The following is a 13,349-nucleotide window of genomic DNA, read 5'->3' on the forward strand; positions in this document are numbered from 1 at the left end:
AGTTATCTATTATTTATCCTCCGCAAAGAACAACAAATATTTGTGCTCTATTAACGAGTTAAGTCTCAAAAAAAGAGAATACACTGCCCCCAGGTGGCCAAGACGGCCACACTATTTAATTGATGCAGCGTGACAAAACCACTTTGTTTTCAACTCTGTTTAATTGTGTCAATAGAGTCCATTATTATAAAGCTCCCAAAACATGCATGCTAGGTTCATTAGATGGTAAATGGCAAATTGAGAAAACATTGCAATATTGCAGACTTCCCACACATTGTGACCCCGGGGATCACACTTATTTCACACACACACGACTCAATGCAGGCCCACACTGTGGAAAAGAACTGTTGATAAAAATAGCTCATAGTGACAGGAAAGGGGGCGGTTATGGTAACATGGGTGGGGGTCAGCAGTTGTGTGTAGAATCCGTTTATTTATGCTTTACTTTATTGATCTGTTTTGATTTTCAGGCGGGAGCAACTTCCCACGATCCCATTGAGGGAAGATGAGCGCTGCAGTCACATGCACGCACGGACTCATACGCATAAATAATGCAAAAACTTCTTGGGATGAGCGTCGTTCTTATGAGACCCCCTAACTTATAAAAAAAAAAAAAAGGTTGCTGTGTTTTGCAAGTGGATGCTGTGGAAAGTTCTATACAGTAGGAGTGTGTGTCTGTGTATCCACGGGAGTTTTTTTTTTTTTTCCATAAATGTAACTCAGAAGGCAAATGAGGTAGTGGCGGTGGAGGGGAAAGTCCCAAAAGGTGGAGACCAAGAAGAAAGAAACTAGCTGAAGAAGTCAGCTTGTTTTTGTTGGAGAAGGAGCTGGAACAGAGAGCGGGTTCATGCTGCCAACACGCTTGATACAATCTGAACGAACCTAGCCGCGCACCTCTCAACCTGCAGGCTTGACATTTGAATCTCCCACACACTGTTAGAAACGGTTTTAATGATTCACCCGTGCGCTTATTAAACACAACAATTATGCGTAACAGGAGATGCGCCTCGGCATCTGGATGGAGAGCAACACAGAACATGTCAAGTTCTGATCCACCAAAGCTTAGCCACTAAAAGTAGCTCTTCATTTGAGGTGGGTGGTCTCTATGGCGTTCTCACCGGTTTTGTCTTCCTGAAAGTTGGCACTGTGCCCGAGGAGAAAAAAAAAACTTTTTCAGTGGACCAAGAGGGGCTTACCGAGCAAGGGTAGGACAGACGGCAGCCATTTCTGGCATCTCTGGTTTAAAATATAATTAGCTATCAGCATGGGTCGATTGACGGTTTGTTTTTTGTTTCATGGAGTCAACGTTTCAAAAAGACTTCAACCTGTAAGGACTGGTAATGCGATCTTTTCTTTTTTGGGAGAGGACTTTGAAGCTTCTTCTTCTTCTGAGATGAGCAGAGAGGGGAGGGGTGAGCAGTTACGCAGACAAGCTGTGGATCCATCCACACCCTCTAGGTTTTTTTTTGTGGGCAAGCTTAGCATGCTCAGGCTATTGAAATTATTTTTCCGCCCTCAGACGAGTAGCTGAGAGGTCCTTCCCAAGTGGAAGCAGCATGGTTAAGGTTTTAGAAGATTTAAAAAGATCCCTGTGATCAGGAGGAATCATCTAAGATTACCTGTACTGAGAACTTCCTCTCTGTCTTCATTTGGCGAACCGAATTATTAGAAGCACATGTACAGGTCTACAACCACAAATTGAGTTAGATGACAAGCAATTAGTGATCCTGAGAATTGTAATTGTCATGTTGACCGCTCCCCCCCTCAAAAAAATCACGGAAAATAAGTTTGAATAAGAGTAGGCCTATTTTTTATTTATTTTTTGCGGATTTGCAATTTGTAATTTTGACTGAGTTGATTTTTGTGAAGGAAAAAAAAATGACATCTTGCATTAATTTTGATGATTCAGCAATTTTGTGTCATCTTTGAATGATCATTTTTAGGCAAGGAAGCCCTTTGCACTGGGAAAAAAAAAATGCTTGCTTCAAACTCTTTTGCTGTTGGGTTAGGAATGAATAGTTGACCTTGAATGGAATATATTATGAGCATGCAATTTGTCAACATTTAAAACATTTTTGCCATACGACATTTCAACCCAAGTTTTCACTTTTGATTTCTGTCTGTCATTTCTAACCCTAACTCCATGTGGGAAAGCAAAACTTTGTAATCCACTTCCTCTTTCCACCACCGGGGCTATCGTGTCATCAGCAAACACGGAGGACAGTTTAATGAGGCAGCTTGTGATTTATTAAAAAAAAATTAAAAAAAATAAATTAGACGAAAGATAAACCAAAATAATATGACAAATCTTTAGGAAAGCAAGTAAAAAAAACTGGCATCATATATTTGCATAAGTGTGCACACCCTCTTATAACTGGGACTACACTGAATTCAGAATGAAGCAATCACTCATGTCGAGTAGTTAAGTGCAACTGTCATCATTTGAAGTCCCTCTGATTAATCGGCAATAAAATTCTGCCGTTCTCACAGGCCTTTCTTTAACAGGGCTTTGCTAACAGAAGCCTGAAGGTTTCTTGAAAGGCGTGCCAAATTAATTTTTTGGAATTAAGGCAAATATTTCCAAACATCAGATCATAACAAAGAAATGGGCTAAATGGAATTCAATGGAAATTGGACTATACTTAACATCGGTGGGGCTTGAGTGACTCGTGCAAATTGAGCACCTCATTCGTGTTGGAGGGTCAAAACCAATGTTGTCTAAACAGCACAGTGTGCGCTACACGGCTAGCGACTCTTCTAGCGCAGTGCTCTCCATACACTGGCCTGCAGCTGTTATAACAAAATGGCAAAATAACCCCGACCCCCTCCCTTCTCTTTCTATGTCCCGAATGCAAGACATTTCAATCTCTCCTCAACACCCTCATCTCGTCTACGTCGGCCAACATTTTATTTTGGGACGTCTATTTGTAAACAACCGGCGTGTTTAGCGTTGTCACTCTGTGACACATCAAATTTGAAGACATGAAAATGGCGCTATGCTAAGGGAAGTTAGCTGACAAATGTTGAGATGAAGTACAAGAGACAAGGGCCAGGATAGAAAGCAGGACCACTCCAGTTTCAGATTTAAAATGTTTTGTTTTTTCACTTTGTTTCGCAAAACTACGATGACATTATTCAAACCAAATTTCCTGGTATTTTTATTTTTTCCATCAAGAAAGCAGACTGAACCATTTTTTCCAGCTGTTTTTTTTGGGGGGCTTCTGAGTATTGCCTCCAAGAAAGACTAAAAAAGATTTTTTTTCTTGATATAAATTGAAAATAAGTCTTTTAGAAGAGATAATCCATTAACATGCTCCTTCCCATATGTTAAAATTTGTGGAAGCAGCCAGCGGCAACGCGATTTGAAGTAGGCAAGCCTCAAACAGAGAGGAAAAAAAAACCGAGCTCAAACTGTTAAAACGAGAGTAAATAATCGTCAGTGATTCTTTGCATAATAATAGCTTAGAAAGACAAGCTTTTTAGGGTATGGCAAGCTGGAAGCCATAATAACAGTCGATGGATGTGCCATTTTTTTTACCGCAGTCGTAAATAGCATCGTGTTTGTGTACGGGAGGCCAAAGGGTGACGTCAATTCCTGCCTGTTTCCCATTTTTCCTCAATCACAGCGACGTCTCTTCCACTTTGGGCCTGCCTGTTCTTACACCCCCGCAGTTTCGGCTAATTGGCCATCCAGATCATTGCCACATGCATTTGCTGCAGAGTGCGTGTGTGTGTATTTCAAATCCATCTAACGGGGTCAAGGAGACGTTCCTCGCCTCAAAACCGAACCCCAGATTGAGTATCAGATTACGAGATTTCTTGATGCTTCCCATATGGGGCTTTTAGAATCGGTTCTGGGCCTCCCACCCGCCTCTGAGACACACTGTGACATATAACAAACACACACTCAGGGATGAGCTCATGTTTAGTTATGTTTTTGCGTGGCTGACTAAGTAGCCTGTTTGCCACTTTTTGTTCTCCAAAGTTGGATTTATAGACGTGACAATGCATCTACACAAAAGTTTGATGTTATATCAGTTCATACATCAACTAGCAATGTAATGTTTACCATAGCATTTTTGCTAGCGTACTGACCTCAGAGTTAACTGCTGTGGAATGTACTGTTCTTGAGATTGCTTAAAGTCCATTTAAAAATAAAAAAAATTCTCACCACAAAGACGGAAGGGTGTTGCAACTTTCTTCTTTGCTCTGCCTGGTCCAGAAGTCACAGGCCCACTGATTGATTATAAATTTGAAGACACCTGTGATGCTCCTTAGAGGTCACACCTTGTTCCTAAGGTCAGAATCAGTTTTTTCTAGGAGTAAAAAAAAAAAAAAAAGTTTTTCTGACCATGCCTTATTTCATGAAATTGTCTTTTAAAAAAAAATATATATTTCTATTGAACCACAAGTCAAATCGAATGTATGATTCTCAATCAGTAATTTTCCATTGACTTTAAATGAATTACTTATCGATTTTCCGATTTCTGTGACCAACATGGGAGTAAACAATTTTGTAGGCTTTTAGTCCTACTTAACATCTGAAAAGTTCAGTTTAATTAGGACAAATCCAATCATTCCAATTAAACCAGAGTATTGACAAAAAGTTAAGAACTCCAGCAAGCTCGGCACTCCAGTGGTCCCAAATGAACATTTGTGCCTTAATGGTGACCACAAAAAGTATTTTTCCCCAAAGGAGACCTTTAAGTCAAGTTTAGCCTTTGTTGATTTCATTCATTGACGTGACACAAAAAGCAACTTGTGTCATTATTATGAACCACATGTCTATGTCCAATTAGCCTCTTCCTGCTGCTTTTGTGCTGTTCTGCATGAAGACGTCTATTAATGCGGACAGCAAACTCCTTCCTACATTTCCCAGTTACTCACGGCAACCAGCTGTCAGTCACACATGATTGACACATGGCCACATTCATGTTTGTAAAGCACGAGACCAGACAAAGAGCGTCTGGCTTTATGACTCGGAAGAAGTGGAAAACATTCGACAAGGAGTATTAAATGGACTCTTGGTGACTTTGCTCTCTAATCACCATTCAAGTCATTGTGAATGGTGTGTTCCCACTCTATGTTCAACATGGCGAATTTGAATCTGCCGTGAATATAAATTTAGAAGTTTTTGTTTGCCCTGGTTGCATAGCACAATTAATTTAACATGGAATAGCATTTTTCTTATTCACTACAGTGTTGCTGTTGTCAGGATAATTTTTCTATCAAATGTTGCAGGGGGCGAGACGGAGTATGTTTTTGGCAATTGTGTGCGTGATTATGGGACTCTAAAAAGAAAAAATATCATAAAGGAAATCTTTTCCAACAATAAGCATTTCCGTCTGCAGGCTCGGCACTTTTTCCAGCCGGAGAAAGAAACAACATGGAGCTCAACCATTGCTACATAATTACACGGGAGAAAGACGCCAGCTTCAGAAGGAATCAAATTTACGACAACACCGAAGCCCACAAAAGGGAAAGAATGAGAAAGGGACGGGCGTGAGGTTTGCACAATTCCCAAGAGAGCCTTCCATTTTTCTGGAAAATTATTATGGTGGTTTAAAAGGTGAATTTTGAAAAAGGCTACAAATGATATGTGGTCCAAATAGCAGAGAAAGTGGATGGCCAGCATCTAACTTAAATCTACTTCTACTGCTTCTAAACCACGCAGCAAGAGATGATGCCCCCGGCTGTCCTCAAATTCCAACTAAAATGAATGAAATCTTGAAATGGTTGTGTGCTATTTATTTAAATATAACTTCTACAATATTATCCACAACTTTAATAAAGACAAGCTTTTACACTGATGACTGTAGTCCTTTGCCACTTTTGCTGAGCCATTGCCACTTTTCTCCATCAACCTTACATCTTCTCACACTCCCCCTAGTGAGGACGAGCAGTACTGAAAACTGCCAACCTTGTGTTCTTAATTTCAGCTAAACATTTTTTTGAGTTTAGAAAAGAAGCCCCCTCCCTCCTCCTCTTCCTCCTTCGCCTTGGTCTGTTTGTCCTCTGCCTGTGCTGAGCTGCTGGACTTCATCCCAGAACCTGACGCTCTGGTTCCCCCTGGTGAGCGCAAAGCATAGTGTCGCTTAAATCCAAATGTGGCTAATTGAAGCTACAGAGAAAACTAGACAGATTTATTTATATATATAAAAATAAATAAATAAAAACGGGCCTAATTTAAGCACCCCCCGAACAAAGGCCGTTTAAATAGGTATATCTGAAATGATTATCCTGTCGTAGTGTGTTACAATTGATTTTTCCTCCCCGGTCTGCTGGGAAAACACTCGAGGCTGCCATCGGAAAAGTTAAACCTGTTCAATAGCTACAATCATACATATTCAAATCAAAATGTCCCCCCCCCCCACACACACACACAGTAAAATGCTTACCTGGAGATGGAACGACACCATTAACGGTCCCAGGAACATCAATTTCCTCTTCGGCGTAACTGAGTAGAAGAGAACGCTGCCTCCGCGTCAACTTCCTGCAGAGACCGTCAACCAAGAATGAATGTGCAAAAAGACATGCAACGGCAGCTTAAAACAAAGCACCAAATGCAAAAGGTGTCTTTTAAATGCTGCAAACAGTTGGCTCTTTAGATTGCCTGCCTACCTATCGAGTGTGAAACTCATCTGACTACTTCGAAAAGTCTGTGAGTGAGCAAATTGAGTTGTCAGAATTCTGCCAGTCGACACGATACCACCCTCCCCACACAGTTTGACTTTAAATGTAAGCTAGGTGAAGAACCTGAGCCACTTTCAAGCCCGGATCCGGTACAAAATGCACCGAGTAGCTGGACACTTGATTCTTTTTGGGGGTGAAAGAAATAATGACCACCCACACACCCCCACACAAATGTGCATTGAAAAGGTGGAACCTGACCGCTCGGCTTCTCATTCCCTGTATTAAGTACCGTCGGGTTTTGTTGCGCTCAACCCGTTTCCAGTCTCTTACTTGGGCACTCTGATCTTGATGTGCGCGTAGTGATCGCCGTAATTGTAGCTGTTCATCTTGCGGATGCCTTTCCCCTGCAGCCGGATCACCTGATCGGCTTGACAACCGGCGGGAATCTGCAAACGCGGCAATGAGCGCACTTGGGATTAAAAAGGGCAGCCGCAATTTTAGATGGACGTGCAATCATGGAGGAGTGACGCTTTCTAACCATCTCACCACAATGCTGATGGTTTCGTAGAGGCCTTGCGCTGTGGCCGTGCCGCCCAGGACGGCTTGAGCCACAGAGATCAGCACGTCCGAGTGGATGTTGATTCCGTCGCGCCTGAACACGGGGCTACTCTGGACCTACGTTGGGTCCGTTTCACAGAGAGTTAACAAGGGCAAAGGCGTTCGATGGTATGGCAAATGGATGAGGCTCACCCGAAACGTGATGAGAATTTCCTTCTTGCCGACTGACATGAGCACCTTTTGACCGTGTTCGACCCCTGCAGACAACGTACGTGTGCTCGTAACGTCGGACGATGTTCGACTAAAGCGTTTATTCCTGCATGGCTGTCTGACTGCTCATTTTTCTGTCTTATGATGCAAATGAAGATGCAAGTCGGTCTCATTTAAATGATGAAATTCCCTCTCTCACGTACCGGCTGGAACCGGCACCGAAACCGTCTGCCTCTTCTTGGTCTGCCCCGAACCTCGGCACAGTGCGCAAGGCGTGATTACAATGGTGCCCTTGCCGCCGCAGCGTCGACACGAGCTCCGCGTCAAAAAGGGACCGATGTGCAGCGACTCCTATGGGGAGAAAAAAAAAAAAAAAAAAAAAAGGCAGTTTTGAATCGTTAGAGATGAAATTATAAGAGAGGTGCGACTCACCATGCCGGTGCCGTTGCAGTAATGGCAGTGAGACACTTTGGTGCCCGGCTCGCTGCCCTTGCCGTCGCACCTCGGGCAGGCGTCCTCGAGGTTGACGGACAGCTGCTTGTCCACGCCCTTCGCCGCCTCGGCAAACGTCAGCTCCATCACAAACTATTGACGTTCGGAAGAAATGAGTTATGTGGCGAGCGATCTGATGTCGTTTTATCCAATTTCTGATTTCAAACAACAATATTTAAAATAGCCCACCCATCAAACCCCCACTATCCTGTTAATTGCAAAAATATAACTAATCTCTTTTTTTTTTTTCAACAAATAAAATGCCATGAACATTTGTACATCAATCACCACCTAGTTGTGAAGGGCCTCGTTTTTCTCTCACCTCTGGCCGTTGCTCAAACATGCTGTTGACGTCTCGGAAGCCGCCGGCAAAATCCCCGAAGATCTTCCTGAAGAGCTCCTCGGGGTTGACGTTGGCGCTGCCTGCTCTGTAGTACTGCTGCTGGCCAGCCTGACTAGCGTCGAAGCCGGCCGAACCGTACGTGTCGTACTGCTTCCTCTTCACCTCGTCGCTCAAAACCTGTGCGGCACGTCATGACAATTTTGTTACCTGACAAATAGTATCAATTCAAGTTTATACATCGTGATTTAGTCCGAGCGTGTTACCGGTCGCTACCTCGTAAGCCTCAGCCAGCTTGGCAAACTTCTCTTTGGCCTCCGGGTCATCGGGGTTTGTGTCTGGGTGGTACTTCTTTGCCAACTGCAAACAAAAGTTACTCAGATTGGACTGTTATGCAGACTTGTGTGAAGATTTTCCCATAGTGCAATGAGATGAGCAACAACGGGGGTCTCACCTGGTAATATGCCTTTTTGATGTCCTTTTGAGAGGACGTGCGGGCGACACCCAGTACATCGTAAAGGTCCTGCTTGTTTGCATGTCTGGCGCTGGTGAGGAGGCACCGGCCTGGGATAACGTGAGGACATCGCGAGGCTGCAGACGGGACGACACAACTGTACTTGTCAATTGGGTTGTGTAAAAATGAGACGAAGACAAATCTTTAGAAAACTTTTCCCTGCATTGTTATGACCTTAAATGTGTATAAAAAGAATAAACAAGACTGGCCGTGCTGACTTTTAATAGGACGAAATAACCCAATCCATTGTAAACTGCAAATGTCAGTGAATATGGTGACGTAACTAAACTATTGAACTTGACAGCAGTGATAAACATGAGGGATTTTCTTTGGTAGCAGTCAGGTTCAATCTGTCCCGTTAATCACATCACACAGTTTAAAAAACATTTTAAATATCTGTTTGGCACTGGAGATGTTTTGCTAGGTTTCGCTCACCTGTCAGTCGGCTCAATGTCACCGCATTTTTGTGGCTCCGCGGGCTCGGGTGAGCCGCCAAACCTCCTAAATGTGCGGCTGAGGTCGTCGCTGAAAGGCAGGCATATCTGGCGGATACAAACTGGAGATGACCGCGGCATAGTTTGGAAATAAGCGACGCGTCCAACCAGCGTGTGACGAGCCGGTTTGCGGAGGACGCCATTTTAATTCCGTCACTTCCGGTGTTAGCAATGCTCAGCGCATGCGCGAAGATTTGTACGTACTTGCACCAAACCTATTAACTGGTCATTTTCTGCTAAACTGTAAATGAGTCTTTTACTTCACATTGTAGATATTTTGGCTCACTTATTTGGAGAATTGCTTTAATTCAGCAACACGTGAGGGCTTTCAAGCATAAATGTCGTTCAGTCATTCCACAAAATTCAATTAGATTTTGACTTCAAAACGGCAGGTGGCGTCACCAATCTGCTAAAATCAATGTAGGCTCGTACAATGTAAAATTAAACAAACGTAAAACCACACAAATAAACAAGATTGTTTTTTTTAGCATCAACTGGATCATTTGTAAAGTAATGTAAGAGGACTCATTCAAATTCCAAGCCATCTCTCAACCAATGTTCCAACTTAATTTTGGGAACATTTATTAAACAGGCAAGCTGACACAGACCAGATACAACATATTTTTTGCCAACATATGACTCCTAAGACTCCAAATCAAATGCTATGAGTCAAATGCTTATCCTCAGCTCATTTCTTTGTCTGTTAATCTCTCCAGCTATAGAGATGGATGCTCTGAGGTCAAGTCGTCAAATCAGTGGGAGGTGAGGCAGAGGGCTGTCAGGTCTTTATGTTATCTTTATAAATCATCTTTGAAAAATATCCGATAAAGAGACCTTTTAGGCGTAATGATTATCAAAAAGAAGGTTTTCTTGCTACTGCAATACTTGCCGTGGCTAATACAACCGAGGAATTCTTTTTTTTTTTTTTTACAAACTTAGCCAATAAAAACTCTTCTGATTTGATTCTGACTTCAAACAAAATCAATTTTTTCATAAATTTTCATGCACTAACAAAATGTGCCTGTTTTCAGCCAGCTATCATGAGTTTGCCCCTTGGTGACGTTCTAATGTTACTTCTAAAGAGCAGAAAGCTTCCCTTGTCGTCAAAGGGGCTTTTGCTTTTGGTAGCCAGTCGATTGCGGCTCGGCTTCTCGTGGGCTCGCAAAAAGCGTGACGGCGAAGTGACCTCGCTTTCTCAAACGAGCAGCTGTTAACCTCGCTTGTAGGCAGACGATAGTATCTCACAGACAAATCACACCATGTTCAGCAGATCTTCTCTGTTGTGGAAATAATGCAGCTGTTATGGTTACAAGCTAACACCGAAATGACGAATTGTTCAGTATGTGCGACCAAGAACTACATCCAACGTATTCCTGAGTTGCATTTGAATAATTTGTTCTAATTTCTTTTCATCGATCATTTGTTTGACGTTGAAACCAGGTCTAGACTGCAATGTCTTTAAGAAGACCCATTGTGACTGAAATGTTGCTCGCTAAACAAGCTGCATCAATACATTGTGCTGACCTTCTCACCCACCTGAGTGCAGCCTCCAGGTACAGGTCAACGACCAGAGCTTCGGGTCAATAACCAGGTCCCTCGTTGATAGAAGACAACCTCTTTCAGCTCCGTTTTGTTTCATAGACGGACAAAAGACCAGATAGGATACGCTGTGATGTGTTTGCGTCATCCGTGTTTCCTTCAATCAGGCTTTCTTCACCTGCTTTCCCTTCAAACCACGGTTGTTTTTATCCTTTGTGAAGGAACATCACTGAGGTGTGAAGGAGGGCAACGTCGCAGGATGTTACTCTCTTTCTCCAAAATGTTTAGTCAACAAGCGAAGGTGCCGTGGCATACTTGACTCATTCTTGACACATTTTCACAAACTTGTACACATAATTCCTGACATTAAAGTGTCTCAATGAAAGCCCGATTTCAATTTCCATTTTTTCAGCTTTTAGCCATGTTCAAATATTAATTCATCACCCAAAACAAACTCCCTGTTGGTGCATCAAATGAATACAAAAAAATCTTCCCTGCAACTTCTGCAATATTTTCAATGACTAATCATCGCTGGTTGGTGAGGATGATGGGAATATCAAATCCGGTTCCAAAAAGATTGAAATGTGTAAATTCAGCCTCAGTGCCGACTCAGCGAGTCCCATTGGTGGTCTTCCTTCCTTTGTCCCGCACGGACAATAGGCCGGCCCCCCTCGGGTGAGACTGTCTTGAAGGAATCTCGATGCCCGTGGAAAGCAAGCTGGCACCTGACGGCATGACAAAGCCCAAGTCAAGAGGTTGGGAGCCAAAGGTCACGGAAGCACTCCTGATGCGCTCTGTGGAGAAAACGTGTCGGATCACCTCTGGGCATTTCTTACACTGGCAGATGTTTCTGTTTTTCAAGTTGGGATGATTGATGTAGTTGGCTCAGCATGTGACTCAAGACTTTATATGGACACCTTGGTTCTTAACATGCAGTGTCAATCATGTTGCATACAAGATGGTTCAAAAGTACTACACCGCTAATCATCAACTCTTACTCATACTTTATTTATTTTTTACTACCTGTTCCAAGTATGCTACACTAAGCTACAATGCAAACATTTCGCATGAAAGAGACTTTTTGGTAAAAAGGATTATGAGCTGCTATGTCGGCAGAAGACGTAGAAGTACGTTAGCTAGCACGTTAGCTAACTCTTCTGCTAGCATGGGGGTTTTAACGGTCACAACATTAAATTACCATGTCTTAGTCTCTCTCAAAAGGTGTCATCTAAATCAAACTCATTTTTATTGACATTATCCACAAGAAAAAGAGTGTGTGGGATTGTTTTTGAACGAACTCCAGCTAAATATGACTTTGCCGTCATTTAATTAGCAAATGAAATAAAAGATCACTGGAAGCAAGATGCGAGACTTCCTCCCATCCTGTGCATGGTCCATTAATGTCAGAGTTCCACTGTTTCCTCACCTTGCTTTGTGAACATTATTGATGTGAAGGGTTTAATGATTATCTTAGCCTCTTAGGCGTGTGTAAATCATCATCATCGGTAGTAGCAGCAGGACTTCTTCCTCGTGGAAACCTTTCATTCAGTGCACCGTGTCCACTCTTGAAATGTGGCTTCAATAAAAAGTCAGCAAAAGATTTACAATTGTCCGGCGACCCTGTGAGCCCCACTAAGGTCGTCTTCTTTCTGCCTTTTAACATGTTTTTGTCTTTATCGCCTTATATCTCATGTCAAATGCTTCAAAACGTGGAGTGAAGGCAGACTGATTTATTTACTCATTTAAATTTAATGATCAATTATTCATTGAAATACTTAGTTAGCCTCAAACTAAGTATATACATTTTTTTTCCAATCCTTGTTTTTTTTCCAAATGTATATATTACTCCCACTACACTTGATTATAGCAGTTATTTTTAAAAAAAAGGGCCTTGAATGTCTTATTGTTTTACCTTGATTTTAGTATTCATTCATTCATCACCTAAATTGCGAATCACGAGTACTACATAAAAAAAAAATACATATATATATATATATATATATATATTATATATATATTTCATTTACATATGAGTGAATTTTAAATACACATTTTAAATAAATGGTGTGATGGCGATTCAAGGTATCAATAAGTAAATCATTGATTGGATAAGTACACCATGGGCAGCACCACATCTTTTTTTTTTTTTAAACTTCCTTTCAACTTTCCATCTTCCACTGTCTCGTTAATTCCCCGGATGATAATCTCTTGAGCCTCACCCGGGTTCATAAAGCGACCTCTTCGCCTCGTGCAAACAGAAGATAATCCTCTTGTTACGACTGTGCGTGCGTTTCACGAGCAAAGTATGAATTTTTTAAAAAGTTCTCACTAAAATCATTTTGGCATCAATATTAGGAATTACTATCAAACTGCCATGCTAGCACTGAGGGCTTTTAGTCACGAGTAGAAAGCATATGAATGAATAATCGCTTAACTTTGCTTCAATGTGGACCCAAGACACAAAACTAAAATTGGATAAAATTGGCCAAGCCTGCCGGAAGTTCCTGTAGCTGGTGGTGACTCAACTAGATACGCTTTAAGAGGATCTATTTTTGTGGCTCAAACATCT

General features: G+C 42.0%; 1 protein-coding gene and 1 long non-coding RNA gene across 4 annotated transcripts in view; both read right to left on the minus strand.

The window, feature by feature from the left end:
* The window catches only part of LOC119121662, a 21,439-nt gene extending 16,282 nt beyond the window's left edge, over positions 1 to 5,157 (minus strand). Inside the window, exon 1 of one of the 2 annotated variants that reach the window (XR_005097718.1) lies at positions 4,172 to 5,157. This is a non-coding gene — a long non-coding RNA (uncharacterized LOC119121662). The remainder of the gene's footprint in view (positions 1 to 4,171) is intronic. The other variant, XR_005097717.1, reaches the window with a different exon arrangement.
* A 570-nt stretch (positions 5,158 to 5,727) lies between these two features.
* Positions 5,728 to 9,393, minus strand: LOC119121640 (dnaJ homolog subfamily A member 3, mitochondrial-like). 2 transcript variants are annotated; one of them, XM_037249473.1, is made up of 11 exons: positions 9,183 to 9,393; positions 8,688 to 8,824; positions 8,510 to 8,593; positions 8,216 to 8,413; positions 7,834 to 7,986; positions 7,605 to 7,752; positions 7,384 to 7,448; positions 7,180 to 7,308; positions 6,964 to 7,079; positions 6,399 to 6,493; positions 5,728 to 6,069 (listed from the first exon to the last, which is right to left on the minus strand). In XM_037249473.1, the coding sequence occupies exons 1-11, from the start codon at positions 9,382 to 9,384 to the stop codon at positions 5,936 to 5,938; spliced, it is 1,461 nt and encodes a 486-aa protein (XP_037105368.1). In that variant the 5' UTR covers positions 9,385 to 9,393; the 3' UTR covers positions 5,728 to 5,935. The 2 variants fall into 2 exon arrangements, with proteins under 2 accessions (XP_037105368.1, XP_037105360.1); XM_037249465.1 differs by having other exon boundaries at positions 5,728 to 6,072.
* Positions 9,394 to 13,349: the final 3,956 nt, after the last annotated feature.

Source organism: Syngnathus acus, chromosome 1 (assembly GCF_901709675.1).
Source record: "Syngnathus acus chromosome 1, fSynAcu1.2, whole genome shotgun sequence".
NCBI lineage: Eukaryota > Metazoa > Chordata > Actinopteri > Syngnathiformes > Syngnathidae > Syngnathus > Syngnathus acus.